The 26,234-nt window shown below is 57.7% G+C and overlaps 1 protein-coding gene across 1 annotated transcript; it reads right to left on the reverse strand.

Annotated features, from left to right (window-relative positions):
• Positions 1-5,726: 5,726 nt before the first annotated feature.
• On the reverse strand, positions 5,727-14,123 carry PERM1 (PPARGC1 and ESRR induced regulator, muscle 1). The gene is made up of 4 exons (XM_075437543.1): positions 13,960-14,123; positions 11,384-13,357; positions 9,265-9,381; positions 5,727-7,435 (listed from the first exon to the last, which is right to left on the reverse strand). Exons 1-4 carry the CDS (start codon positions 14,084-14,086, stop codon positions 7,356-7,358), a joined length of 2,298 nt encoding a protein of 765 aa, XP_075293658.1. The 5' UTR covers positions 14,087-14,123; the 3' UTR covers positions 5,727-7,355.
• Positions 14,124-26,234: the final 12,111 nt, after the last annotated feature.

Consider the following 26,234-nt stretch of genomic DNA (forward strand, 5'->3'; position numbering starts at 1 on the left):
GGGCAGGGGGTTGGGCTGGGGGACCCACAGAGGTCCCTTCCAACCCCGACCATTCTGTGATTCTGTGATCTAGGGTTTGGCTCTGCCTTCACCGTTTTGTCAGTCTGACCTCACTTCGTGGCAGCCGCTTGCTAACAGAGCCGGTTGCGAAGGGGAGCTGGCCACAGCGGGGGTTTGCTTGGCAAGGAAACACCATCATCCAGATGCCCGCAGGCCACTTCAGTCCCTGCATCTGCTCTGGGCAGACAACCAGGTGTCCTGAACTCTGCAGAGGAGACCAGCGAGGAGCTGGATATGGCGCTCAGCTTAAAGGTCGGTGGTCTCTCGGGGCTGGGAGCAGCAGGGCAGGCGGAGGGCTTGCCCTCCCAAGCACACTGCCCTGTGCAGGACAAGCAGCCCGCAGCAGCGGCTGCTGGAAGGTGCTGACATTGGGGAAGGTGGCAGGTGTTCGTGCCGCAGCCAGAGGAGCTCAAGGAACAGAGGTAGACGTGTTGGCCGCAGCAGCCCAGTGTATCTGTGTCGTGTCCCCCCCCCCCCCGTGAGCAGCTCTCCCAAGCTGCGATGTGCGATCGCGCTGGTCGGTGACAGTGCCACACGCGTGCACAGGGCCACCAAGGTGTGAGATCCTGGGTTCAAAACTCTGTAGAGATGTGACACCGCTTCTAAAGCAATTTTAGCCCTGCTCCCGGAGTGACAGCTTCCCTCCCCGGCTACATCTGGGCTAAATTTGTCACTCTTTCAAGTGCTGCCCTTTCAACACGCAGGCTGCTCATTTCTCACGCTTCCAGCACGCCTTTGTGCACAGCTGCCCTGGTCTGTTCGGCTCTTATTTCGGGTCCTGAACTCCATCTCTGTGTTCGTGCGTCGGTGCCTGAGTTATTGCCTTGTTCCTGCAGTACTGCCGGGGCCGAGTGTGGCTGCTTCCAGCAGCTGCCCGGCACAGCACATAGCGTTTCGGGATGAAATGCGAGCGTGCCCTTAGCAAACGGGCACCGTCAGGGGCTTGCACCGAGAGGGAGCGGGGTGGTGGGTGTACACAGCACCTGAGTATCCCATCCCTGAATGCTGCTGCCCAGCTGACCACTGCAGCCTGCTCCTTGCCACTTCTTCACTGCTAGGAAGAAGGAATTAAGGATTGTGATAACAAACGGCTGCTGGAATGGTTACACAGCCCCTGCCGTACAAGCAGCTAGAGGAGTTTTACTTACACCCTTGACTTACACCCTTTCCCAGCTGGGTTTAGCTCCCCTAGAAGCAGCGCTTCTTCCTGCTCTCCCTCCATCTGTCCCTACTGTAGAAGGTTGTACAGCTTTGCTAAGCCAACGTCATTAATGCAGAGCAATTTCTGTGTGTGTACAAGCCCTAAATTGTTTCCAAACTGGCCCCCCTAAGCATCAGATTTGTGAAGACCCACACCCAAGCTCCCCAGCACAGGCTGGTTTCTCGTTGAGTCACTGGTTTTGCTGGCCGTTGGTTTTGCCCTGATGGTTTTCTCTCCCGATGCTGACCCGGGGGCTCGGTGGCGGGTGGGAGCAGGGCTGCGTTTGTGAGCTCTGCTCGTGGGCACCCGCCTTGTGACCGTGAAAACCCCCACTCTCTTGCTTTTCCTCCCAACGCATTTCTCAGCAAATTCAGGATTTAAAAACAGAGGATTTAATTAAAGTGGCACTAGATAGGTTGCGTGAAAATGGAACCTGTCGTACCTGCAAACACATAAAATACCTCTTATTCCTGAAAAAATGTATTCGTTCTTCGCAGCCTGGCTGCAGCAGAGATCGGGTCTCAGCCCGGTCACCCCCAGCCTGCAGGCCCAGTGCTCCAGAGCTGCCAGCAAGCCCGTGGACATCCCGCTGCTCGGCTTGGTCGCAGGATAGCTGCCTCTTTATTCACCCAGGCAGATGAAAGGCAGGAGATGACACTAGCTGCCAACAGTTCACTCTCTGACAAATGATCTCTCCACCCCCCCACACTCCCTCCAAGTGCTAAAAGTCCTGAATCAGGTCCCCTCCTTCTGCCACCACGGCTGGAAAAGCAGAGCAGTTATTGCACCACGGTGGGCTGCTGTGTTTCTTTCTGCTTTCTGATTTCCAAGCCACAATCTCAAACTTCTTTTGCTCGGGAAATAAATTGCAGAGAGAGGTGTTTTTAAAAAAGAAAGTGGAGCCCATGACCTGTTCCTTTGGCTTCAGGAGTTTGGAGAAAAAGCCCCCGTATCCGAAGGCACGTGGACTCGCCGATCTTTTTATTGCATTTACAAAGACACTTGAGGTTTGGGAGCTCCTCGGGGAGCATTTTGTATGAGCGTGTCTCTTCCTGTCGGCTGCCCGAAACCGTGGCGGAGGTCGGGGAAGGACCTGCTGGGCCAACCTGCTCCTGCCCAGAAAACCCAGCACCTCCCCTGCCGAGCCCGCGGTCGCCCGCGGAGCTGCGGATGTGCAGGATTCGGTCCAGCCTGCGACGAGCAACTCCCTCGCTGCCCTGTGGGTGGGGGAATCCACCCAAAGATGTCATGATCTCAGGGGTGAATGAAGCAACAGGACAAGGGGCAATGGGCACAAACTGAAGCAGAGGAAGTTCCGTCTGAACATGAGGAAGAACTTCTTCCCTCTGAGGGTGATAGAGCCCTGGCCCAGGCTGCCCAGGGAGGCTGTGGAGTCTCCTTCTCTGGAGATATTCAAGACCCGCCTGGACAAGGTCCTCTACAGCCTGCTCTGGGTGACCCTGCTTCGGCAGGGGGTTGGACTGGGTGACCACAGAGGTCCCTGCCACCCCCTACCATTCTGTGATTCTGTGAAGCAACCGGTGTTTCTGTGGGTGCCAGGTGAGCGGGAGGACACAGCTCCCTCTGCTCTGCCCGCTGCCTCCCTGTCCAGGCACTCCCGGCACCGGCACGGCACCGCCAGCCCTTGGGAATCTCTCTGGAGCGCGGGGAGAAGGCAGTCATGGCTCAGAAACGGCCTAGCAGAAACGTCCCTGGGAAGCTTTGCTCTGGATTTATTGCCAGAGAGGGGAAGCGAAAAGAAGAGCGAAGGAGCTGCTGTGGCAGAAGCGGTGGCTGCGGCAGAGGGGGGAGCGGGACAGACGCTTCACACGCACACGGCGTATCGAGGCCGGGTGAAACACGGAGGCAGCTCTTGAGGGTGCAGCACCTGCCTGACTTTTTCATCCTCTTGGCAAGACAAGGTGTCAGATGTGGGAGCTACGTGCGAGGCGAGGGAGCGGGGCGGGACGGCACGGCTCCCACCTCCAGCACGGACGCTCTCTTTGGTGAGATGGAAACAGTCTCACGGCAGCGAGGATGCACCGGAAAGGTCATTTCTATTGTGGTGGCTGCTGCTGTTGCAAAAGATGGTGAGGTCCTGGCCTCTCTCTCTGAGGCGAGATACAGGCCAGGCGACCTGGCCACCGAGGGAGAGGAGAGAGCTTAAAAGGTCGGAGAATAAACCAAGCATTAAAATTGCAGGCAAGTCCAGGCTGGTTTCCTTGAAGGACGCTGGAGACACTGCTGCTCGGCTGAGCAGAGCAGACACTCCCAGAGCTGATCTCCTGACACCACCAAGACCTTTCAATATTTCCTTTCGCTTCTGCGGTGGAGTGAAAACATCCACCTTCTGAAATATTTATCTCATCCACTCCTTCCAGCAGGAACAAAAGGAGTGTGAAACGCGCCTCTGACCTGATGGATCAGCAGCGGGAGGTGCCAAATCACATCTATGTCTCCAAGCCCAAGCGCTAAAGGATCAGACACCGGTTAGCACAGACTGGCAAAGGGCACTCGCTGGCAGGGGTGACAGGCACCTCCTGTTACCTGCAGCAGAGCATGAGCACTGAACTCTCCTGGGAAGACACTTAGCACGAGTTATTGAACGCCAGGATAGAGGCATTGAGAGTGAGATATACCCCATGTCCCTCAGAGTGGGAAAACAGGGGCTTGGTGCCTTTCCCAGCTTGAGCAGGTCAGGGACAGCCCGGGTGGCTCGCCTGTGGACCAGGCACCGGGACTGCAGGGCACCACCTACCATTCCCGCTTCTCGCCACAGCTAGGCTGGATTCCTTTCTGGATGGTAGCTGGTATTACTCCTTGCACCCAAGCCACTCCTAAACTAGTTGTCTGCCCAGCAGCTTTCCTGCAGCCATGCCTGTGCCATGCCTGCCTGGTGTGGTTCAGGAAAGCTGATGGTAGTCTCCGACTGGAGCCAAACAAGGAGCAGAACAAGTCAGCTCCCCGCAAAAGCCATGCACAGAGCTTTCGAGCAACAATGGCAGGAGAGGACACCCAAGTCTTCTTCCAGCAGCGATTCAGCAGCTGTATGTTCACTGTGAAGCTCTCCAGCCCAGTCCAAACCGACCGAGCTCCCTCGTTCTTCTCCAGGCACCCAAGCAGCACGCCGAACTGGCAGCACCCCCGTTGCAGCAAGCATCTGCAGCTCTGGTTTGTGGGGAGCAGCTGAGAACAAAACCACTTCCCCAGGGAAGGTGAGGTCCCCAAAACGGGGGGAAAACCTCCGGCTGACACGGGTACACGCAGACTCCCCACATCCCAGCACAGAGCCCTGCCCCGTCCAAACCTCCCTGGAGAGGCTGATGTCATCAGAAGTGTCTTCAACATTATGGCTTCTGGCCAGAAACCTGCTCAGTTCCAGTGAGATCTTCAGGCCAATCCCTGAGACATTGAGACAAACCAGAACAGCTCTCCCAACTATTTTGCCCAGTATTAAATTCAGTGACTTTTAGCACAATGGTTTGTTAGGTGCCAGCGCTTCACCTGGGAGTACCGTACCTGGCTGGGAGAGAAATGAACTGTTCCTGCACCTGCAAAGCGAAGGGAAAACATTATTTCCTTCACATTTGCATGACAAGGCTAGAAAACACAAAATGGAAAAAATTCAGACCAAGGAAGAAGCCAGCAGCGACGGTTCAGGATTTCACCGTGTCCCTTACCCTGGGGACTTCGCTCTGCATGAGGAACAAGGCAGCAATAGCCAGAGCCCCCCGAGACCCCCTTCCTTTCAGCAAACCTGTCTGCTGCCCTCCTCTGACCTTCTGCTTCGCTCAGCTCAGCCTGACGGTCTCCCAGGAAAGCCCCGCATATGAAATCGCCCGATTCCTCCAGCTGTTCCCCCATTTCCCACCCGCCACGCCAAGGCTGCTGCGTTTCCACCGGCCTCTGAGAACGCGGGGAGCGCTTAATGGGTTCTGGCTCGATAAACAGCAAAACCGAGCGTACGCGAGCACTTCAGCCTCCCCTGCTCAGTGCAGAGAGCGAGGTCTGCTGGGCTGATCTTGCAGGGCCGGGCGCTCCTGGATGCGGCTCGGAGCGGAGAGCTTGGCTGCATCGAGGGCCACTGGGGAGGGCAGAGACGATGGGGATCGATGGAGCGAACCTGGGAGCTGCCGCCGTGCGTTGACCCGTGCTCCCTGATCTGTTCAGCTGGCTGGAGGGCTGGCAAGAGCAGGACTCTGCTCGAGCCCTGAGTGCTCTCTGGATCAGGCTGTCAGCCACACGCGACAGCCCCGATGTGTCTCAGAGGGGTAGACATGGCGAACGAGCTGATGAGGAGAAGCAGTCCATCTGCCTACGTAAGCTGTCCTCAACCAGCACATCAAATCCTACATTTTTGTATCAACAGACATATCATGGATTGATTTCTCATTCTCTGAAACTCAGTACTCATTCAACAGTTTCACACCCAAACAACGTAGACACAGGAACGTACACAAAAGTATTAAAGGAGACAGATCTTTATTAGAAGCTTCCAGCATATTTTATCCGTTATCCTCCTCCACAAAACTCCTTTTACTGGATATACAGCTACTATAGTCTATATAGAGCCTGTACATCTCTCTCTCTTGCTATTTAGTGCTACATATCTCACCGTACAATTGTACAGCTGCTCTTTTATCAGCAAGAATACATGGTCTGAAGTAAAACCCCACACACATTAAAATTGCATGGCACTCTGCATTACAAGGAAAGAGCTAAACCTCTTCTCTCTCGTTTCGTAAGACAAACATTGACACAGACTGTTCCTATAAAGCTCCTGGGCAGATCTGCAAAGGTGCTCTGGGCAGATTTCCCCCAGTACCTTTGCGGATCTGGTGCCTAAGTGCTTAACAAATTTCACATTCGTGCTGTTACCAGAGCTGGGAGTGAAGAAGAGCCCTCATGAATAATGCCCTTGAGTGATCAGGAAGGCCCTAGAGACAGGGAAGATCCTGAACTGTTTTCATTTTTCACCCCACCTTCCATTCTGGGTCCCCTCCAGCCCTCTCCAGCCCCACAAGGTTACACACCCAGCCACAGCACCTCCTCACTCAACATCTCCTCCCAGCCAGCTCCAGGATGGGAGGCAGCGGAGGGACTGGGTGATGTACCTAGACCCCTCTTCTGGTGATTGTCAGCTCCAAACCTGTGCCTTCTCCTCCTCCCCAACATGCTCCTGTCTTTGTCAGGGCTCCTTCTTGAGGCTCCCCTGAGCTCAGCCCCTTTCCCTGCTGCCCCAGCAGCCCCTTTCCATCCTGCGCAGCCTCCTGCATGGCCCTTCCCGTCTGTCCCTCCGTGGCTCTGGCTGCCTGACACCCGCCCGTCCTCTGCCTATGGAGTGGGATGCGTCCTTGCAGTGGGTGCTCCTCACCCGAGGGACAGACACCGCATCCGCAGCTCTGGCTCGGCAGGGCTGAGGCAGCTACTTGCAGCAGAAACCCTATCTCAGCATCCTGAACCGTTAGACCAAGCTGTGACTTCTTGGAGTGAAATCCAAGAGGATGAGTCCTCCCGCAGGGAGCCAAACTGGTCGTGGGAGAGCTGGGCCTTGCCAAGCGTCCCCCGTTAGCTGCTGCCCAGCTAGCCTGTGCGTGTGCTTAGCAAAGCACCATGTTTGGACAGAGACAGCTCTTCCCCAAAGCTCTCTCCTCTCTTCCTTCACAGATACCCCAACCATTTCCTAGGAATGAAGCACTTTCCTGGTTTCTTTTGCTCTCTCCTCCCCCCTCTACCTTCCTCTGACACCAGGTGGCTTCAGCAGGGAGGACGGACAAGCAGCGCCCTGGAACAGACACTGTGACTACTCCTAGGAGACAGCACAAGTATGCAAGAAGTGTGCAAAGAAAGAACAGAGCCAGCCCACGCCGGGCTCCTCTTCTGTCCAGTACGGGTACAAACTGCCTACCGTATCGTAAATGTCTGTCACCGGAAGGATCCTGCTCCCTGTGACATCCTGTCCCCTTCAGGGATGGGTCCAGAGAAGTCCTGGTGCTGGGATCCAGGCTTCTCACACCGCCCAAGAAGAGAGTCCCCGGCCTCTGCCTCTGCCACCCGCGATGTCCTCAGGAAGCACCTCTGGTGTGCGCGGAGCCTAGGTCCGGAGCTGTCCTTCTCTGACCTGCCTTCGGAAGTAGCGGATGGCAGAGAGTGTGCCAAAACTTGCCAGGAACACTGGAAGAGAGCCCAACACATTTCCAGAGTGAGTCCGGGTGCTTCTTCCAAACCCGAAGATCTTTTTCCAAACTTTTTCCAAACTTTTCCAAACACAAGCTACTCAGCTCATGCTGCTCCATGGGACCTAGGGGGGTCGCTCCCCTCCCTTTCTCAGCCCCCTCCTGCCTTTGCTCTTCATCCCCACCACACTGTGCTTGTTCCCATTGTGTTGGGCCCTGAGCTGCCCACAGCCTGGCCAACCACATCTACCCCTGCATCGTGGGCACACAGATCACGCCACCATTTCACAAGAACCAGCTGGTTTTGAGAGAAACACGACCTAGACTTCATGCGTGTGGTGGAGATGGGTGGCGGTTAGATATACAGGCTCACGTGAAGATCTGATGGGTCTAACATCGGGTGAGAAGGCCACAGTAGAAAACCTCGCCAGGGCTTCAGGACCGTCCCTGCGTTTTCTAATTCTGTTTGGACCAGGAAGATGCCAAGAAAAATATCATTTTGTGGTTTATCTGTGGGTACTCTGATCCCAGCCAAAAGCAGAAAATACCCAAAACCCAGAATCAGAAAATGCAGAGATACAAAAAGCAGCTAATGGAGATTATGCGCAGAATCAAGCTCTTCTCTGTACTTTCAGCTAAAGTTTTCAGCTTGGCTTATAAAAGCTCTACCCCCAAGCAAAACTGGGAACCCAAGCCATGCCTTTGGACTTCCCAGTTTAAATTCAGACTTGGTTTGGATTTCTGTGTTAGAGCCTGGGGCACAGACAGGGAAATTCAACTTGTGGGAACCTAAAATGCCGAAAGAGAATCGCTAGTCCAGCACGCCAGACTGTGCCTCTCCTGCCCTCCTCGCCGGGGTGCTTACTGCACGCTGGGTTGTGCAACCCCGAGGGCACGAGGCCCGGATCCTGCTGTTCGCACCCTCTCTGAGGCCACGTCCGCCACCTCATACTAAGAAGGCAAGGAGGAGCCGGCCAAAAGCTCCTTGTGATGATTGCACTGAGCAACTTTAGCTAACGAGCTATTCTCAGCCCACGGTGTCAGCTTCCTGCGTGACCTTAGTGGGGAACATTCCTCCCCTGGAGAAGCCCTGGCCCTGGTGTTTCACCCCATGGTGGGGGCTCGCCGGTGCCCACCGGCCGGACCCTGCGCTCGGCTGCTGCGGCCGGGGCAGGGCTGCTGTGCTCCGTGTCCCACGCTGCGCTCGTCCAGGGACCCGCAACCCTTGGGTCGCAGCTTGGCTAATTTGTGCTGCCCAGGCTTGCTCTCTCCCCCCCCAGTCATTTGGATGCTGTGGCTGGAGAGGAGAGGACCTGACAGAGCTCCGTTTACTTGCAGGACATCGGGATAATACCCCAGCTAAGCTGTATTTAGTGAAAAGATTATACCTTTACAGCACTTTATAAAAATATGTGCGTGTTTTTCCAGCTGAGATGAAGGAGTATAAACCTGCATACTCGCGGTCCTGATTAGCTTCTAGCCAGGGAGGATCCTAACGAAGCCTCTCTTCCCCTGACACACTGGTACTGGTCCCTGTCAGGGGCTGGATAGAGCGGGAGCAGAGCCAGGAGTACAGACTTGTCCTACGGTTCGAGTCCGCAAGCACTTTGTGTGGGGAAAGGACAACATAAGTGAGTAAGAATCGGGACTGCCATTTCTCCAGGAGAAAGAAGGCACTAGAAAGTAGCAGGACACTTTGGAAAAGCAGGAGAATGACTGCATTTTCCCCCAGGCACCATTAGGTGTGTTAGCATCCTTAGCATCCCCGCCCTGTCTTCCACCAGGTCCTTCCCACCCCTCTCCCGCCGGGCTGGGCACCCTACGTACTGGTCTTCCAGGCATCCGGAGCCTGCAGGTCGGAGGTCTTCACCGCCCACGACGCAAAGGCGCAGAAGACGAGGCACATGTCTTTGTGGGTCAGCGCCAGCGGAGCCTCGGGCCTCCCTGTGAGAAGAAGAGCACGAGCCTTGGGGTTTCACGCCACAGTCTCTGCCACAGCAGGCTCCAGACTCTTGCCCTCCCGGAGAAATACAGCTTGGTCACACATTTTCCCTCCCAGAAGACCTTTTGTCACCGTTGGTCAAGGCAAACATCTCTAGTTAGGACTCGGGTGTGTTTCCTAAGGAGAGGGGCACATTTTTCACCCCTCTCCGTTTTACACTTGAAGAGCCCAAGGCAAATATTGGTGAATGCTAGCCATGGGCCAGCGGGCACGCCGCCTGCAGAACCCCTGCCTGCCCCACACCTTCCCAGCGGCAAGCAGGTCGATTTGGGAGAGAGCAGTTCCTGGAGCGGCTGCCGATGCCCTGGGGCTGCGGGCAGGTCCCCTCTGGGCAAGGTCCCCTTCCTGCAGGACAGAGCCCCGAGATGCACGCAGCTCTAGGGCAGCACGCAGCCCCCCGAGAAGCACCAGCTCTCAGCATCTCTCGGCAGATCCCACCTCGCTCCGGCCGCCGGCGAGGTCCGGGGAGGGAGACGGCCCTCGCTGCTCTGCTTTTCTTTCTCTGCTGGAGTTCCAGCCTAGCACAACTTGAAGACGCGTTGCAAGAGTAGATGATTTTCGCTCCTGTGTTTATTTGATCAGGCTTTTAATTAAAGCTGTCTTATTAATTAGCTACGACCGCGGCAAAAGGCTTTTTCTCTGTGCAAACAGACTGGAAGCTCTATTTTGAAGCACCCTTTGGGCTGACTCATTCATTGTTTGGTTTTAATATTAACTATGAGGCACTGTGGCTGTAAGCATCGTCTAAAAGCTTTAAGACAAATATGCAGGCTGTCCTAGTGGGTCAGACTTGCTCTCCCTTTATTCCTGTTTCTTTTACCTGTCTTCAGTCACAGCCAATGTTCAGGTAACGTCTAGGGTCTCTGAAGGGTGTTTTTCGAATTAGTGTGTGTTTTAACGTTCCCCTCACCTCTCAGTTGGAAGCCTTGGCCATGTTCCGCTCTGTGCACCCCTTTCCCCCGCCAATATTGGGTCGATTAGAAGCCCAGCCTTAACAGGACAGCAGCTCAGCAGCCACTGCCTTATCTCAGAGGCATGAGTTCTTCGGCACAGAAAGATTTTGCTGCTTTACCTCCCATTCCCTGATCAGAAATACAGCTACGTGGTTCTGCAGGCCATCGGACGGCACTGGGGTGGGGAATGCCTATCTCTACCAGGCTTTGCAAGAACACCAGCCGTGCTTCATGCAGCTGTCTGCTGCAGTAAGTTTTCCTTGGCCAGAGTGCAAAAGAATGGACCAGATCCACACTAAGTTATACCCAGGGGGACACTGAATCAGGTGGGACGGGGACTTTGGGCCAGGCTGTGTTTCACGCACGCTGCCACGACCGCCTCTGCCGCGGGACTGCCGTTTGCGGGGAGCAGAGCGAGTTATGCGCAGAATACACCGAGAACATACCCAGAACCCCAGCCCGTGCCACCTGCAGGGGCTCTCAGAATCACAGAATCACAGAATGGTAGGGGTTGGAAGGCACCTCTGTGGGTCATCTAGTCCATCCCTCTCCCCTGGAACAGGGACAGCGTGAGCATCACGGGGCAGAACCAGCGTGATGCAGGGTGTCATGGCGGTGGCTTTAGCCACGCTTCCCCTGCTAACGATGGAGCCCTGGCCCAGGCTGCCCAGGGAGGCTGTGGAGTCTCCTTCTCTGGAGATATTCAAGCCCCGCCTGGCCGCGGTGCTGTGCAGCCTGCTCTGGGTGACCCTGCTTGGGCAGGGGGTTGGGCTGGGGGACCCACAGAGGGCCCTGCCAACCCCCGCCATGCTGGGATTCTGTGATCCTGTGGCCAAGCGACGCGCCAGGCGTGTGATTTCAGACCGGCGGAGCCTGCTGGGCTTCCCAAGGGGCGGTGGGAGCAGGGGACACGGCGCGAGGCAGAGCACGTCTCTAGGCACAGCAGCGAGCTGGGGCTGTGGGCAGCGGGCAGGGGTGACGGTGCTTTTACCTGTCAGCGCCAGGGCCATGTCCAAGCCTTCGGGATGCTTCTGGCCTCTTCCCAGAGGAGCCAGCGGGACGAGGGGGAGCTTCTCTCCGGATCCTCTCCGCACGAGAGCCTGCGGGGCCGGGGCTTGGCCTCTGACGAGATGCATCGGCCGTTGCAGAAGGGACTTCAAAGCCCCCACAGCTTTCTTCACCTCGGAGGCTGGAGCCAGAGAGAAAATCCCTCTCCAGCCAGCCCTGTTCCCAGACCCGTCCAGGAAGAAGTGTTCATACACCTCAGGGACAGAGATAAGCAAGGAGTGTTCAGCTGGAGCCGAGTCGGGATCCTTGTTTTGCAGCTGAGCGTGGTCCAAGCTGCTGAACTTCTTTCGCTTCCTCTCTTTACCCTTGGCTTTTTTCCTGCTTCCTTCTGGTTCATTGAAAAAATATTCGTACAGTTCAGGCAAGGATATTTCCCTTTCCAAGGGTGTTTTCTCCCCCTCCACCGAGTTCCCCATCCCTTCTTCTTCCCCTTGGGAGTCACAGAACAAATAGTCGTACATCTCGGGCCAAGTCACGTCCAGGGTGTCTGCCCTCGCAGGCAGGGTGGCCCCAGCTGCAAAGCAAGGGGGTCCCAGCTCCCCGGGGGTCTCAGCTGCAGGCTCCCCGTGAGCTCCCCCAGCAGCATCCCCTCCAAAAGCCGCCACGCTCTTGGGATGGAGAGGCTTCCCCGGCATCTCCTGGCATGCCTCTGCTGAAGGAGCCATGGCAGGGATCACAGGCACGTTGTCACGTACGCCCGAGCCACCAGCCTGCCCTGGCTTTGAATGCTTGGTGGCCTTCGCCTTTCCCATGGGCTGTGCCGCCGGCTCCTTCACCTTCTGCTTCGGGACGGTGCTCCCGGCTGGATCGCCCTCATCCGTGCCAGGGCCGGGCACCGGCCGTTTGCTCTCCCCTCCCTCCTCGCTCCCCAGCTTCGCAGGAGCTGGCTTGGCTGCCTTCTCCTTCCCTTTGCTCTTCCGTGAGGACAGCGGCGAGCTCAAAGGTGCCTTCACGGGGACCACGGTCCCCTGTGCTGCAGCCCCCGCCGGCTCCCGGTCCCCTTGGGCTGCCTCGACGGCACCGGCTCCACGCTGCTTGCGGCTCTTCCTCAGCTGTCCCGGCACCTTCGGCCTCACAACCTCCGGGGAGCTCGTCCCGGCGCCCGCTCTCTCCCCGCTCACCTTGTCCCGCGCCGGGCAGCCGGGCGTGCTGGGCGCAGTCTCCGGGGCTGGATTTGGGGGGTGGTCACGCAGGGGTCCCCGTAGCCCGGGCTCCGAGTGCGAAGCACTGCTTGGGTTTTTCCTTGCTGAACTTCCCGGGGATGCAGGCAGTGCCGGCGAACTGCCCCGCGCCGCGGCCCCCGGCTGTGCCCCCACCGGGCTGCCATGGGGCTGTTTCCCTCCTGCGTCCCCTCCCTGTTCAGGGGTGGTCGATCCAGCTGGGTGGCTGGGACGGTCCATGGCCTGGCTGCCGCTGGTCGCTCCTTTCTCCGATGCCGGTGCCGGCTGCGGTGCTGCTTCGCATGCCGTGTCCTGCCCCGGGCTGCTCCCGGCCATGCCACCAGCGATGGCGGCTGCGGGGGGGCAGGGGGGCTGCGTCCCCTGCGCGCTGGGCATCGGGGCGGACGAAGGACAGCCGGGCTTGTCGCTCTCACACAGAAACCTGCCGACCGAGCCCAGCTCCGCTTCGTCCTCGCTGCCCGAGAGAAGTTCCGGCAGGACAAGGTGCCCACCAGTGGGCCAGCGCGGGGACACGTCCACCCTCGCCGCCGTCTGCCCGCTTGTGCCGGCGCGGCAGTCCCTCCCCGGCACGCCGTCCCCTTGTTCAATGTCACTGAGACACTGCTCCTCGGCCGTGGCCAGCGCGGCGGGCGCTAGGTCGCATTCCTCCGACGCCAGGAAGAACTCAGCCCAGTCCCTGTCGTTCAGCTGGATGCTGTACTCGAAGTTATCCATGTCTGCAGCAGCAAAGCAAGGGGAGGGGGCCGGAGAGATCAGGGCATGAGGAGGGGGCACCGGCGTCAGCAGACATAGCCGAGGTGTGTGCCCCTAACCCTTTCCCCCCCCCCAGGGTCCTGCCCTGCTTCCCTGCCGTCCCCATTCACTCATCCTCACTGGTCTCCAGGTGAAGTCAGTGAGAGGCAAGGGCAGCTCCTGGCAGACTCGGCAGGGCAGGAATCGCTGTGCTGGACCCTAACCCAGCCAGCGGTGGGGGACCCCTATGACCCCCCTCAGGCCCCTTCTGCCTCTGCTCCCCAGGAACAGCAGCATGGAGGGTCTGGGATTCCCTCCACAGCAGCACCGCGCCCCACGTACCCCTTTCTTACTCCTTTTGCCTACAACTCGTTTTAAAAAGTGGGGGATTTACGCTCTGGAGCACTCCTGCTGCCACGGCGTCATGCGGGAAGGCAGCATGGAGCACCATCCAAACAAGGACAGGGCAGCAAGCGGCGGCAGCCCCTTCCGTAGCCGTGGCTCCGGGGAGGGAGACGCAACAGAGCCCAGACCCAGCAAGGAGCGGTGGGAGAAGCAGCGGGGAGATCACAAAGCTGCATCCTACCTGTACCACAGTCTAAGCCGGTGATGGAGCCATTCAGAGAGCCACGCAGGAAAATCCTCCCGGCACAACATGATGCCGTACCCTTGACGGGGGGCAGAGAGCTCAGCTCCAGCACAGAGCCATTCATGGGATTAAAAATAGACCATCCCCACCCCCCCACCGCTGTGTCACTTGAGATCCGAGCGTGCTGGGTTCAGAGAGGGCAGGCCCATATATAGAAGCTGGTGGGGAAGACACGAGGGTGCCAGCCAATGCCTTTCTGTCCCACAGCCTCTGGGGTCTCCGGGACCACTCCTGATGCCCGCTGCTGGCTTCTGCCCTCCACCTGGGCTTGCTCCATGTGATGGCCAGCAAGGAAGGGGCCCAGGCCACAGAGCTCACAGCCCTTAGTGCAAGGCGGAGAGTGATGTCTGGATGGCAAGGACTGCTCTTTTTTCAGCACACCCACCTCTTTCCCTCAGTCTGTAGGTTACCCATTTCTAGGGGGACTAAAACATGGGCGGTGGTTGAGTTACCATCCCTGGAGGTGTTCAAAAAAGTTGTAGATATGGTACTTTGCTTATACCGCAGCAGGCATGGTGGTGTTGGGTTGACGGTTGGACTTGGTGGTCTTAGAGGTCTTTTCCAGCCTTAATTATTCTGTGCCTCAGGGGCATCGTCCGCCTGCTGATGGCACTCCCAGGGCACTTCTTGCCTGCCTGCTGCAAATTCGTATCGAAAGCTCGCAGCCAGCATTATGGTCTTGTGACAAACTTCGCATCGTGTGTGGCAGCCGTCCCATGCCACCCAGGAGCATCTGGTGCGGGTGGCAGAGGGAGCCTTGGGTCGGAGAGCCAGGGTGAGCCCGGCACGAGGGAGTTACAGGGGAAGCGACCGGCCGAGGGTGGCCTGGCGGGTCAGCAACCAGAGCCAGAAATAGCCCTCAGCTCCTGCGAGTCCCGGAGCCTGCCTCCCACGGCATGCCCTCCCCTGTCCCGGGGGGCCAGAAATAGCTGCCCTGAAGTAGCCGCCTGCAGCACAGTGCCCGTGAGCGTGACCCCAAGCCCAGCTCCAGGCTCTGCTACCCCAGCACTGCCCCGGCCACCCCTTGGGTCACCAGGCTGCTGCAGACCCCTCGCTGGAGACGGCCGCCCGCGTAGGTGCTGCGAGAGCCGAGAGGGACCCACGTGCTCTGCATCTACCTCGGGGGTCCTCAACGGGGCTGGGGTGCCGGGGGCCAGCACCCAGTTCCTGCCCCATGGGGCTGTCCTGTGGGAGGGAAGCTCCCCGTCACGGCTGCCTTCAGTGCCAGGGAGAGAGCCAGCAGCGTGCAGCCCGCCGGCAGCCGGAGACGAAGCACGCTGCCCCGCACCGCCGGGTAAATATTGACCAGGACACGCTTCCTTTCTCCGTGCTCCGGGCTGACGCACGCAGAGAGCTCGTCGAGCCGAGAAAATATGGAAGGAAAGAGGTCTGCTGTCTTCCCATCCTATCTCATTTCTGATCTGGCTACACCCTTCTCCCTCTCCCCCTCACACGTGCTCGCGGACGCAGAAGGGAAACCAACTGGCTTCCTTTTCTTGGCTGCAGTCGACTTCCTTCCCTTTGAGTCCGGCAGCCAGGGTTAGTCAGAGAAACCTTTAAACTCTGCCTTGCAAACCGCAGCAGAGAAGATAAAAGAGACGGAGGCAGCGAGACGGAACTGGAAGCCAGCAGCGGGCTGGCGGCCCGTGTTATCGGCGTCACATTGAAACCCAGCGCCGGAGCGGCCGCACACCGAACCCAGCAGGAACTGCACACACCCCAGCGCACGCTCCACCCCGGCCTCGGAGACACAAACAAGTCTCGGCGTGGGAGACACCCAAGTATTTATTTAGCTCTCCGGGGTAAAGCCCACACACCGTCCTTGGGGAAATGGCGCATCTGCTGAGCGCTTCCCTGCCTTCCTCTGGGGGGGCCGTGAAAGCACGGCGTGGTCTTCAAGGGCAAGGCACGCTGCCTCGAGCCACGCGGGCGGCAGAAGGGGCACGATGCCGCCCGCGAAGGACATCCAGCAGTCGCAGCCCGGACAGACCGTCTCCGATTGCCTGCTGGCACGCGGTGCGTGACTCCGTGCCTCTCCGGGATACCTGGGTCCGGCTCTCCAGAGCCGTCTCCGGAGGAGCTGATGCCAGGTGCTGGGATGCTGCGGGGCTGCTCCAGCAGCTCCGGACCAGCGCGACCGGCGGATGCCACCTGCCGAGCCGCGGGCGGGCGGGCACAGGCCCCAACGCCTCCCAGCACCTCCAGTATCGACACTTTGCTATTAAGGACATTATATAAATAACTAATGTCAACGTGTAATTAGAGAAGGGCCTGAAATAAAGCAGCGGATGAGGCCCCTCTCTGCCTAACAGCACAGAACACAGCATGGGAGAAAGAGCCAGAATGAAGGGCATGGAAAAGGGAGCTAGGTGAGAAAATCGGGAGTGCCATGGAGGGGCACCTTCTTTGGCATAAAGACCCCTCCTGTGGCTTCAGGCTCCACGTTTGTTACTCCCGGTGTAAAGGGACAGCAGCGGACTGGCAGAGGGGAAAGGAGCTATCAGAGTGATACGGAAGAGTACTCTAAGCTAAGCATTTTCCTATCCAGGAGACTCCATTTGGAAAAAGTCTACCTTAATGAAGTTTTTAAAATCAGCACTAAAACCCCCCACAAGTATGGGGGTTTTGGCTGAATTCACTGCCCAGACAATGCAGACAACGCCGAGAAATGTGAGTCTGCTTACAAATGCATCCTGCCCTGAACTAGACCCATCACATGCTGTGTGTTAGGGGAGGAAGAGAGTGACGAGTTTTCAGGAAAAGCAATAGGAAAAAAAAAAAAAACACCAAAATGGGAAGAGAAATATGTCCCCAGCTTTAGCAGCAAGACTTCATTGGGATTTGCTGCTTCCCACTGCCTGGGACAGACTGCTCTATTTGTGGCCATTTTCTCTTGCCTTCTTCCACTTCAGCTTGATCATCCTTCAGCCTCGGTCACTGATATCGCATGGCCTTCCCTGCCCATCTCTGGCTGATCCCTGGACTCTGGTCTCCTGCTCTCATGCTCTCACAGCAGCAGCCTTTCCATCTTGTGATCTCCCCCCCCCCCCACCCCCGATCTGATTCATTTCTGTCCTTCCATAAATTCCTGCGAGGTACAAACTGCCACAGAGATAGCTCAGCCCTTCGTGTCTGGGAGTAGGGAATGCTGAGCTGCTCGGGCACAGCTTCGACCTTGCGCCGCTAACAGCCACGAGACCTCCCTTGCGACAGGGAGAGAGCAAACGGGGAATTCAGATCTACCCCAGAGCAGCCTGGAAGTAGCGGTTACTCCACGCTGAAGAAGGGGTTAAGTCTGCATTGAAACTCAGAGTGCAACCAAGCTGTAACCACCAGTCTGGTTTTGCTGGTTTGGGGGCAGGTGAGTGGCCAGGAATGATCACCCCCAAACCATAAGAGGTCTGCATTGTTTCTGCCTAAACCCATTAACTGTTTTGGTTTGGAGTTTTTTATTTTTTTTGCCTGAAACTCACTCCCCAGGCTCTCTTAAAATTCAGACCCATGCTTCCCGAGCAGCCAGCAGCGGGCTCACTCAAAGGTCAGCCTTCGCTGACTTGAAACTCAGCCCGCACTTGCCTGAAACTCTGCCAAGCTCTTCCAAAAGGCTTGTATCCTGGCCCCAGTTTCGGGTTGCTAATCCAAGTCTCGCTGGGTTTCAGGTTTCCGTGCAAACTTTGGCTTTGGTCTGCGCGAGAATAGCTTCAGGCCACATCTACGCTGCTGGCTGGACCCTTCCTGCCAGGGCAGCCCCCTCCAAGCCAAGGAAGAGGAGGCAGGGCAAAGAGGGTACAGATGGACCAGATATCCATGACCTGGGACTCACCGTCCCTGAAGCACACGTCCTGCAGCTCCCCAGCTTTGTCCCTTTCCGGGCAATGGCAGCCAGAAGAGCCGAGGGGCTGCGGGCAGCATCCCCTGCCCCAGCGCTGTGCCCAGCCGGAGAGCCCGGCAGGACCAGCGACAGCCGTAGCAGCCACCATGTCAGATGACAGGCAAGACCTAAAGACCTAAAGCTTAGCAGTGCAAAGTTACCCTGCTGAATTGCTTTAATCTGAAGTATAGAATCACAGAATCACAGAATCACAGAATGGTAGGGGGTGGAAGGGACCTCTGTGGGTCACCCAGTCCAACCCCCTGCCCAAGCAGGGTCACCCAGAGCAGGCTGTAGAGGACCTTGTCCAGGCGGGTCTTGAATATCTCCAGAGAAGGAGACTCCACAGCGTCTCTGGGCAGCCTGGGCCAGGGCTCCGTCACCCTCAGAGGGAAGAAGTTCTTCCTCATGTTCAGATGGAACTTCCTCTGCTTCAGTTTGTGCCATTTTAGCACGGTAACACCAGACCAGCGCACCTTCTGATGTGGCTGTAGTGTTTCCAGCTCGGGAGCAGCGGCCGTAAGGCCAGGCGACCGCTGGCATGGCACAGCCATCTCGCTTTTCACGTTGCTCACAGATGCGAGGCAAACCAAGCACGCCAAGCTCTCTGCACTTCATACCCAGACAGACAGAGCTATTCTATTTTTTTTTTACAAGTCTTGAAAAGACACTGCTGGGCTGAAGTTCCAGCTCACAGGAATCAGAGTTTCACCACTGAATCCAACAGGATCAGTATTTTACCTGTGGAACTCATTTTTCCTGCCATTTCCACTAGATGTCACTTACAGCCAGAAAGTTATCAGTTTCTCCAGATTTTTAGCCTCCTCCCGAAGAACAGGTCTATGCTAATCCTAAAAAGGGGTCTTAGATGTCCAGGACGTTAGGACTGCAAGGGTCTTAGGGCAGTCAGGATTGCAGGCTGCAAGGGAGGGTTGTAGGGGAAGCTGACATCTCCTGAGCATCCATCCAGCTGGTGTGGTGCCTCTGGGGGAGAGGAAGAAGCCGCCTTCCGTAAGGCTGGAAGAGCAGGGTCTTTGCTAATGCTGCCTTGTGCACGTTGGAAGTCCCTACGGCCAGCCTGTCCTGCTCTGTGCCGCAGCATTAGACCTTCAGTGGTCCATGCAGGGAGGTCACCAGCTGCCACGTGTGGGTGTCCAGCTCTCCGCGCCAGCAGGCAGCTCTCTCTCGGCGGTCACCACCCCATCCGAAGCGCTTTGGGGTAAGGCTTGTTCTGCCTTTGCACGTCGCTGCACACGAGAGGTGCTCGGCCCGGAGCGGGGGCTCAGAGGTGCTGCTGCAATGCGAGGTGGCAATTCCAGTCACCTCCCAACCTTGGGGTCACAGCATGGCCCAGGGCCAGGGCCACTCCAAGCCCTCCAGACCACTGGCATCTCCCTCCTGGTGCCAAGGCAGCTGTCTCCCAGTGCTGGCTTGGACCTTTCCTATGGGGAACAGAGGGGTGCGGGCAGCCTGGGGCATTGCTGAGCCACCCCCGACACCCACGCCACCCGCAGCAGGACCTGCCTGTCCCCTCCCCATGGGGACTGTCACCTTCACAGTCCCACGGGCGGGCTGAGCTGGGGGGCAGCTCCTCTCCTGGCCTTCCAAGGGGGGTGCTGGGGGGGTCCCCTCCGCTTCCTCCATCGCTGGGGAGCGAGCACTGGAAGGAGTGAGGGCTGCGCGAGCTCAGGATGGGAGCCCCTGAGATTGCACCTCTCGCTTCTGGCATCAGGCTCTCTGCAAGGCAAGATGCCATTGTACCAGCTGCTTTCAGCTCGCCCCTAAAGGTTTAATCAGCTGTTCTATCTGTGCTTTGCAAAAAAATGGTATTTTGGGCAAGCCCAGCTGGGGATGAGGCGGTCCTCAGACCCATGTGGTAAAGGCATAAGGCAAAACTCACAGGAGCGTGAGCCGGTGTCTTGGGCCACCTCATTGGTGTCGTTCTTCTCCTGCACTCAACATCACGGCACGAGGGAGAGAGCCTGCTTTGGGCTGGATCAGCGGAGGGGAAGGCACTGCTGGCCAGCACACTGACCCTGGCCCTTGGGAGCGAGAGTGAGCTCTGGGATGAGACGCAGAAAGAGAGGAGGACCTGGGACCTTCTCTCGGTGTCAACTCGGCAAAGCTCTCCCCTCTCCATTCCGGCTGTGGGCCTGGAAAGGGCAACGGTAGCTGGACCTGCAGCCGCAGCTCCGTTTGCTGTCCAAGTCGCTGATTAATTATGTTTGGGGTTGAAAGGGCCTCCACTCCTACCCCAGCCCCAAATGCAAGCTGTTCCACATCTGCAGGACTCTGTCAGCCCTCAAGGTCCTGAGTTCCTCACCCCTGTGCTGCCCACCCCCTCGCAAACAGATCCTATTCCCAGCTGAACAGGGCACTGCGGCTGTGTTATCCTAACTCCCAGCAGATCGGCCGCTCCACTGATCTCAGCCCACCCACTGTCAGCAGCTTCAAAGAGCAAAGCAGAGGTCAGGTTGCAGCGCAGCAGACACCGGTAGCTCCATGCTCAGGGCTGCTCCGCTTCACCCTCGCTCCCGAAGGCGGGAGAGTCCCGGGGTGAAGGCTCCAGCTCCGGGGAGGCTGCCTTCCGCAGCACCCGCGTCTGGTTTGAATTAAATCAGCCTCGGAGAGCAGATGACCTTAACCCCCTGAAGGCTGGGGCTGTAGAATGGGGATCCCAAAGCTCTGGTTTGTTATGGAGAGCCGCGCTCCCCTCTGATGCGGGGAAGTGGTTTCAAAGCACCCGTAGATGTGCCGGCGCTGCTTGACGTGGTGAGGGACGGCGGAGCTGGTGCCGTGCTGACGAGCAGCACCGCGCTGGGCAGGCTGGTCCACGAAGCCAGAGGAGCCCAAAAGCCACTGTCAGAAAAGCTAAGGCTCTCTGCGAGTTGAAGGCTCCCGAGGAGCTGACTGCTTCGTTCACCTGCTTTTGAAATACGCTGCCTTGGGTCACCGGTGAATTGAAAGCCCCAGTCCTCTGGTTAGCTCTTTCCAGGGAGTTCATTTGTTTCCGCATTTTGAATACAAAAGCCCTGCAGAGAATCATGGCCAGGAGAATAACAACCAGTGGTCCTTATCTGCTCAGGCTGAAGATTATTACAGAGGTTGCTGAGACGAAATTAGAATTAGAGCTGGGCCAATACCACCACCACAATTTTTGATTATCCATTCGAGTGCCTGAGGCAGTGCATATGCTGGGAGGCCTCCCAGCACCCGGGGCAGAGCAGCAAGTGTAAAGCCGGAGTCGGGACAAAGGAAGGAGCTTTATTTCCATTCCAGTAACACCCAGAGCTCCTGCCTGTCTGGAGCCCAGCGCAGGGGAGAGAAGCTCTGCGGGACACGGAGAGAACAGGAGGTGACAGGAGATGCAGAAGCACAGGGCTGGGGTGCAACGTTCCAGCGACCGCTGGTGTCCCAGTTTTGGTGGCAAAATCAGAAATCAGAGCGTGGCCGGCTCCAGGGGCCCATATGCTGCTCTTGTCCACTAGACTGGGATGGCTCAACTGGCCTTCACAAGTCCTGCTCTTCGCTGTAGGATGCCTTTGCAGTCCTGCGGTCAGGGCACGGAAGCATCTGGGCATGATTCCTCTGCCCGATCGGCAAAGCATGAATAGTGATAAGGGACAGAGCTTTTTGGGACCACTTAACCCTGCTGCACACGTGCAAGCGAGCGTACCCAAACGCATCTTACGGAGAGGACAGGTCTTCCCGCAGCTCTCCCCTTCACTTGCTCCCTGCTTATGCCTGCTCAAACCGAAGTCAGGTCAGTGCTGGCCACCGTGACATGTCCTTACTCCCCTTACTCAGGTCTGGGAGCTTCCCCACACGCGTGCGGGCTGAGCTGGAGGAGCGCGCTGCCTTGGCGAACGCAGAGCTGCTCCGTTACGCCGGGCTTCTCCGCCCGTGCTCCTGCGCTCGTCTCCTGGTGCACCTCCCCATCTCCAGGATTCCGTGTTTGCCGGCACAAAGACCACCACCTCAAAGCGCCCAGATGCTGTGGGCATGGATCACATAACATACACCGTTTGCTGGCCACGGATCGGGCTGCCTCCCAGCAGAACCAAACCAGCCCACCTCCCTCTCTCAGGCTGTTGTCTGGTGAGGAAATGTTGTTGTTCCAGTCTTTGAAATCAGGATTCAGCAAAGCCATTCCACAGCAGTGATTTCTTCCCATCTTCCTGGGAATCTTGCTTTACTTTCCTCCCCTTTTTACTGAAAGTAAGATATTTCTTGCCCCTATTCCTTGGGCGTGGAGTGGGTATGTAGCTTGCATTTGTATTTGCATACCAGTTGCTTGGGTTCTGGCTGGGGACCGGGTGTTTCCGAGCTATTGAGTTCCTTTGCATGCTGCAAAAATTCTTGTTCTTCTTCGAAAACACCTTCAGGTAGCAAATACTGGCCTGGGGTGATGAGGAAGACTATGTTTTTCAGCTCCAGTCTGGCTTTTTACTGGCAAGGGCACGGAGAAGGCTGTTCCAGGACCCACGCACTGGCAAACAGATGAGGAGGTCTGGGGTATTTTAGGTCACCCCAGCCTTTTTGCGTGACCTTGCTTGGGACTCGCTCTGCCTCCTCGTGTTTCAGTGGCCTGGCTGTAGGACAGGGCTGCAAGAGCTCCGCTGCCGGTTCAGCACATCAGCGCTGGCACCCTTTCCCCTCCCGCACGGTGCCAAGCCCAGCAAAGTGCCGCTCTGGACCGGAGCCTTCAGACGCCGCTGTAATAGCAGCGCTAATAATAATGACAGCCCAGATGCACAGCGCTAATGGAAATCTCTGTGCTACCTGGGGCTGCCGGTGACTAATCTCTGGCCATCGATTCAGCAGCCGAGACGGAGCGGAGGAGACAATAACAACTGCAAAGACAGGAGCAGGCACCAGAATTACGGCTGGAGTGAGATGGAAGGCTCGGGAGGAGCGCGGTCGATCCCTTCACTCATGCAGCAGTGCGTAGGACTCCCCTTTGCTCGGATAGCCAAGATGATCATAGAAATATGGCATTTCCACCTTGCATACCCCACCTGAAGCAAGTCCTGTCCACAGCCGCACCCTCCTGGGAAGTCTGGAAGCCTCCTCCAAGCCCTTTCCCCAGAGGCAGGCAAAGAGCTGCTCTCCCTCTTCCCTTCGCAAGCGCAAGGACAGGGCTTTGCTGTCGGTGCCACGCAGCCCCGTCTCCCTCGTCCCCACCCTTTGGTGGGGCAAGGTCCTCCGTGGGAGCCTTGGCCGAGCTAATCAGCTCTGCGCCGGGCAGCCGGGGCTAATTGCCCAGGCAGCGGCCGGGAGCCAGAGGCGGGCAAGGGGCTGGTGAAAACAGAGGCTGAAACAAGTCAGGCAGCAGCTGACTGTTCCAGCACCTTTTTATTTCTCCCCTGGGGGAGAGAGGCTTAGAAAATCCCGGCATGGGACCAGGGCTCCCCTGTTCTGGCATCTTAACAAGAAGCAGCTGCTTGAGGCAGAGTGAGGAATCGCAGAAGGAAAAGGCCCCATTGCATTAATTAAAGGTCACGGGGCCATTCCAGAGGCTTCCCAATTACCTCTGGAAGAGTATCGCTAATGTGAGATAATGATGTCATACAGCCACTAATGAGGCAGGTTATCCAAACCCCGCGGTCCCCCTCCCCGAGAGGACGTGCTGTCACCAGCAGACGAGCCAGGGGGAAAATGGCCACTCCTTCCCCCTCCCGCTCCCCTCCTCCTCTTCCTCAACGCCGCCGCCGGATAATGGAGCCAGGGGAGGCAGGAGGAGAGGCCAGAGCCTTCTTTGAGGTTTTTGTGCTGAGCAGCGTCCCAGCAAGGCCCCTTCTCCTCTTGCACGGTGAATTGCTCCTCAGAAGCGATGTCAACAGGATATTGTTCGGCACTGACCCCGCTCCCTCATTGCTCGGGCCAAATCCAGCCCCATTAGCGCTCCTTAATTGAGCGTAATTTGAAGCTGAAAATCTGCCTCCCGCTACGGAGGGCTCCAGCCCCTCGACTCCTCGAGCCCCCCGGGCAGGGGGATCTCCAGCAAGCAGGGTGGATTGGGCTCTTGCGTGGCCATTCGTGCCGGGAGTCAAAGCAGCCGGTGGGCTCTGCCCGGGCTGGGGACATGCCATCCCCATGGGACAGTCCCCTCCTTGTCCTCCCCTCCCCGCAGACCTGAGCTCCGGGGAGGGGAAGGGGGCTGCGCTCCCAAGAGCTGCTTTGTCTGGTAAAACTTTGACTAAAGCAACCACGCAGGGGTCTTGGGTCAATATTGGTTTTGGGGACAGATGGAAAAAAATGTTGAAATGTTCACTTCTGTCCACCCTCCGCTGTGCTGCTGGTCTCCGGCCTCAACGCCTGGGCAGCCCAGGAGTGTAAACACCGCTTTGTCTTACGGCTCAGGCACCAGGCAGGAGGCAAGGAGACAAGATGCTGTAACAGAGATTAAAGTAAGCCCACAAGTGGAAAAAAGCCACAGGGCCCCACGTTCTATGAACGGGAAGAGGAAAGGGGACAGAGAGCAAGAGAAGCGCCCGAAACAAAACAAACAGTGCGTACATCTGGAGTTGGGACAGTTGTCAACCCGAGCTTCCAGACCCATGGGGAAGGGGGCAGCTCACAAGGGGCTGCAAGACCCACGCTGTTCTTGCCCCAATTCCCTGCAAGACCCATACTGTTCGTGCCCCAGTTCCCCCATGGCCGTGGGGCAGGTGGCTCCAAACTGGCTCCGTGCCCTGCCTGGGAGCAATCGGCCGGTCGCAGGCTCTCTCCGAGAGAGGGGGGATGTGGCAAAGGAAGCAGCCCGGCAGCCCCAAAGGCTCAGACCCCCCCTTCACTGCACCTCCGCAGCCCTGCTCACCACCGTGGCCCCAGGGAATCACAGAATCACAGAATGGTAGGGGTTGGCAGGGCCCTCTGTGGGTCACCCAGCCCAACCCCCTGCCCAAGCAGGGTCACCCAGAGCAGGCTGCACAGGACCACGTCCAGGCGGGTCTGGAATATCTCCAGAGAAGGAGACTCCACAGCCTCCCTGGGCAGCCTGGGCCAGGGCTCTGTCACCCTCAGAGTGAAAAACACACGCTGGACCCCAGACCCCGGAGCGGGGTGCGGGGCTGTGCTGGGGTGAAGGGCGGCTTTCCTTGCAGCTGCGAGCCAGGACATTTCCAAACCAAAGGGGGGACTTTCCCCAGCATCCTCCTACCCGCAGCAACGCCAGAGACTCCTTTTCTATCCGTGTGATGTTCACCTGAAGAACATCAGACCTCTGCGCTACGGCCGAACCGAGCTGGCTACGCAGGAGGGAATGACGGAGGAGAAGCTGCACCGCTGCAGGGAAGCCATGGCCTCAGTGGTACCCACGCTGCGGAGGAGCACTGACCCCGGCCCCCAGCGCATTCCCCAGGGTTCTGCAAAACAGGCAAGGTTTCTGGTGTCGGGTGACCAGGCTTCTGCAAAACTGATGCTTAGGAGAAATCACGCTTCGGAGAGAGAGAGGAACAGAGAGCAACTCAGCACCCGCCCGGCTGCTCCCTGGTGAACGCGGACGGAGCCAGCGCTGAATTCACCACGCAGCGCTTGGGAGGTGATTAGAGGTTATCAGGAGCTTCTCCTTGGCCTCTCCCTGTTGCTTCCTGCTGTTTGCTCAGGTAGTTGCTGCGGCAGCACTGATTTATTCCCCCTGTGAGGCACCGTCCCAAGCCTCCTCTTTCTTTCGGCCCTGCCTTTTGCCTTTCCAGATAATCTCTCTGTCAACGCAAAGTACTTATTTCCAACCAACTCAACAGCAGGCAAGCACAGGAGGTAGCACGAAAGAAAGAACAGGAGCTGGCAAATAAGGAGAGCGGTTGCCCTTGCCCTGAGCCTGAATGACCTGGAAACCAGCTGGAAGGGGCCGAACAGGAGAGAGAGAGAGAGGCAGGAGAAGCGGTTCCCGCTATCCGTGGGGCTCGGGAGATGGGAAATCTCTGCTACCTCAACCTGGCTTTACCCAAGATCCCGACAAAGCCCTCCCAGACCCACATCAAGAAGCTGCTTCTGCAAATGGGGGTTCCTTGCGGATCAGCTGTAGCAACACCCGTCTCCAGAAGAGCTGCTAAGGCATCCCCTGTCCCCAGCTCAAACCGAATCCTTACCCACGAGCCCACACATAAAATAAGCAAAGTCTTTTGGAGCAAGAGCTGCCAGCTGCGGTTTGTCAGGCAGTGGGAACAGACAGCCCGTGGCTGGAAGCGAGAGCGCGTTCGCAGGGGGAGGCAGAGGTGGAGGGAGCAGGAATCTCGGAGTTCTCCCAGGAAGACAGAGCCGAGAAGTGCTGGGGTTATTAATTATCTGCAGCTTTCATCCCTCCCACATTCTGCAAGGCAAAAAAGTTGTCAGGGCA

Source organism: Opisthocomus hoazin, chromosome 16 (genome assembly GCF_030867145.1).
Source record: "Opisthocomus hoazin isolate bOpiHoa1 chromosome 16, bOpiHoa1.hap1, whole genome shotgun sequence".
Taxonomy (NCBI): Eukaryota; Metazoa; Chordata; class Aves; order Opisthocomiformes; family Opisthocomidae; genus Opisthocomus; species Opisthocomus hoazin.

What these genes read in the sequence shown, in the direction of transcription:
- PERM1 (XM_075437543.1), bottom strand. Translation starts at nt 14,086, where the DNA reads ATGAATGGCTCTGTGCTGGAGCTGAGCTCTCTGCCCCCCGTCAAGGGT. An exon ending in CGGCTTAGACTGTGGTACAG is followed by an intron (nt 13,358 to 13,959) that starts GTAGGATGCAGC and finishes TTGCTGCTGCAG; the next exon opens with ACATGGATAACTTCGAGTAC. An exon ending in CATGGCCCTGGCGCTGACAG is followed by an intron (nt 9,382 to 11,383) that starts GTAAAAGCACCG and finishes TTCTTCTCACAG; the next exon opens with GGAGGCCCGAGGCTCCGCTG.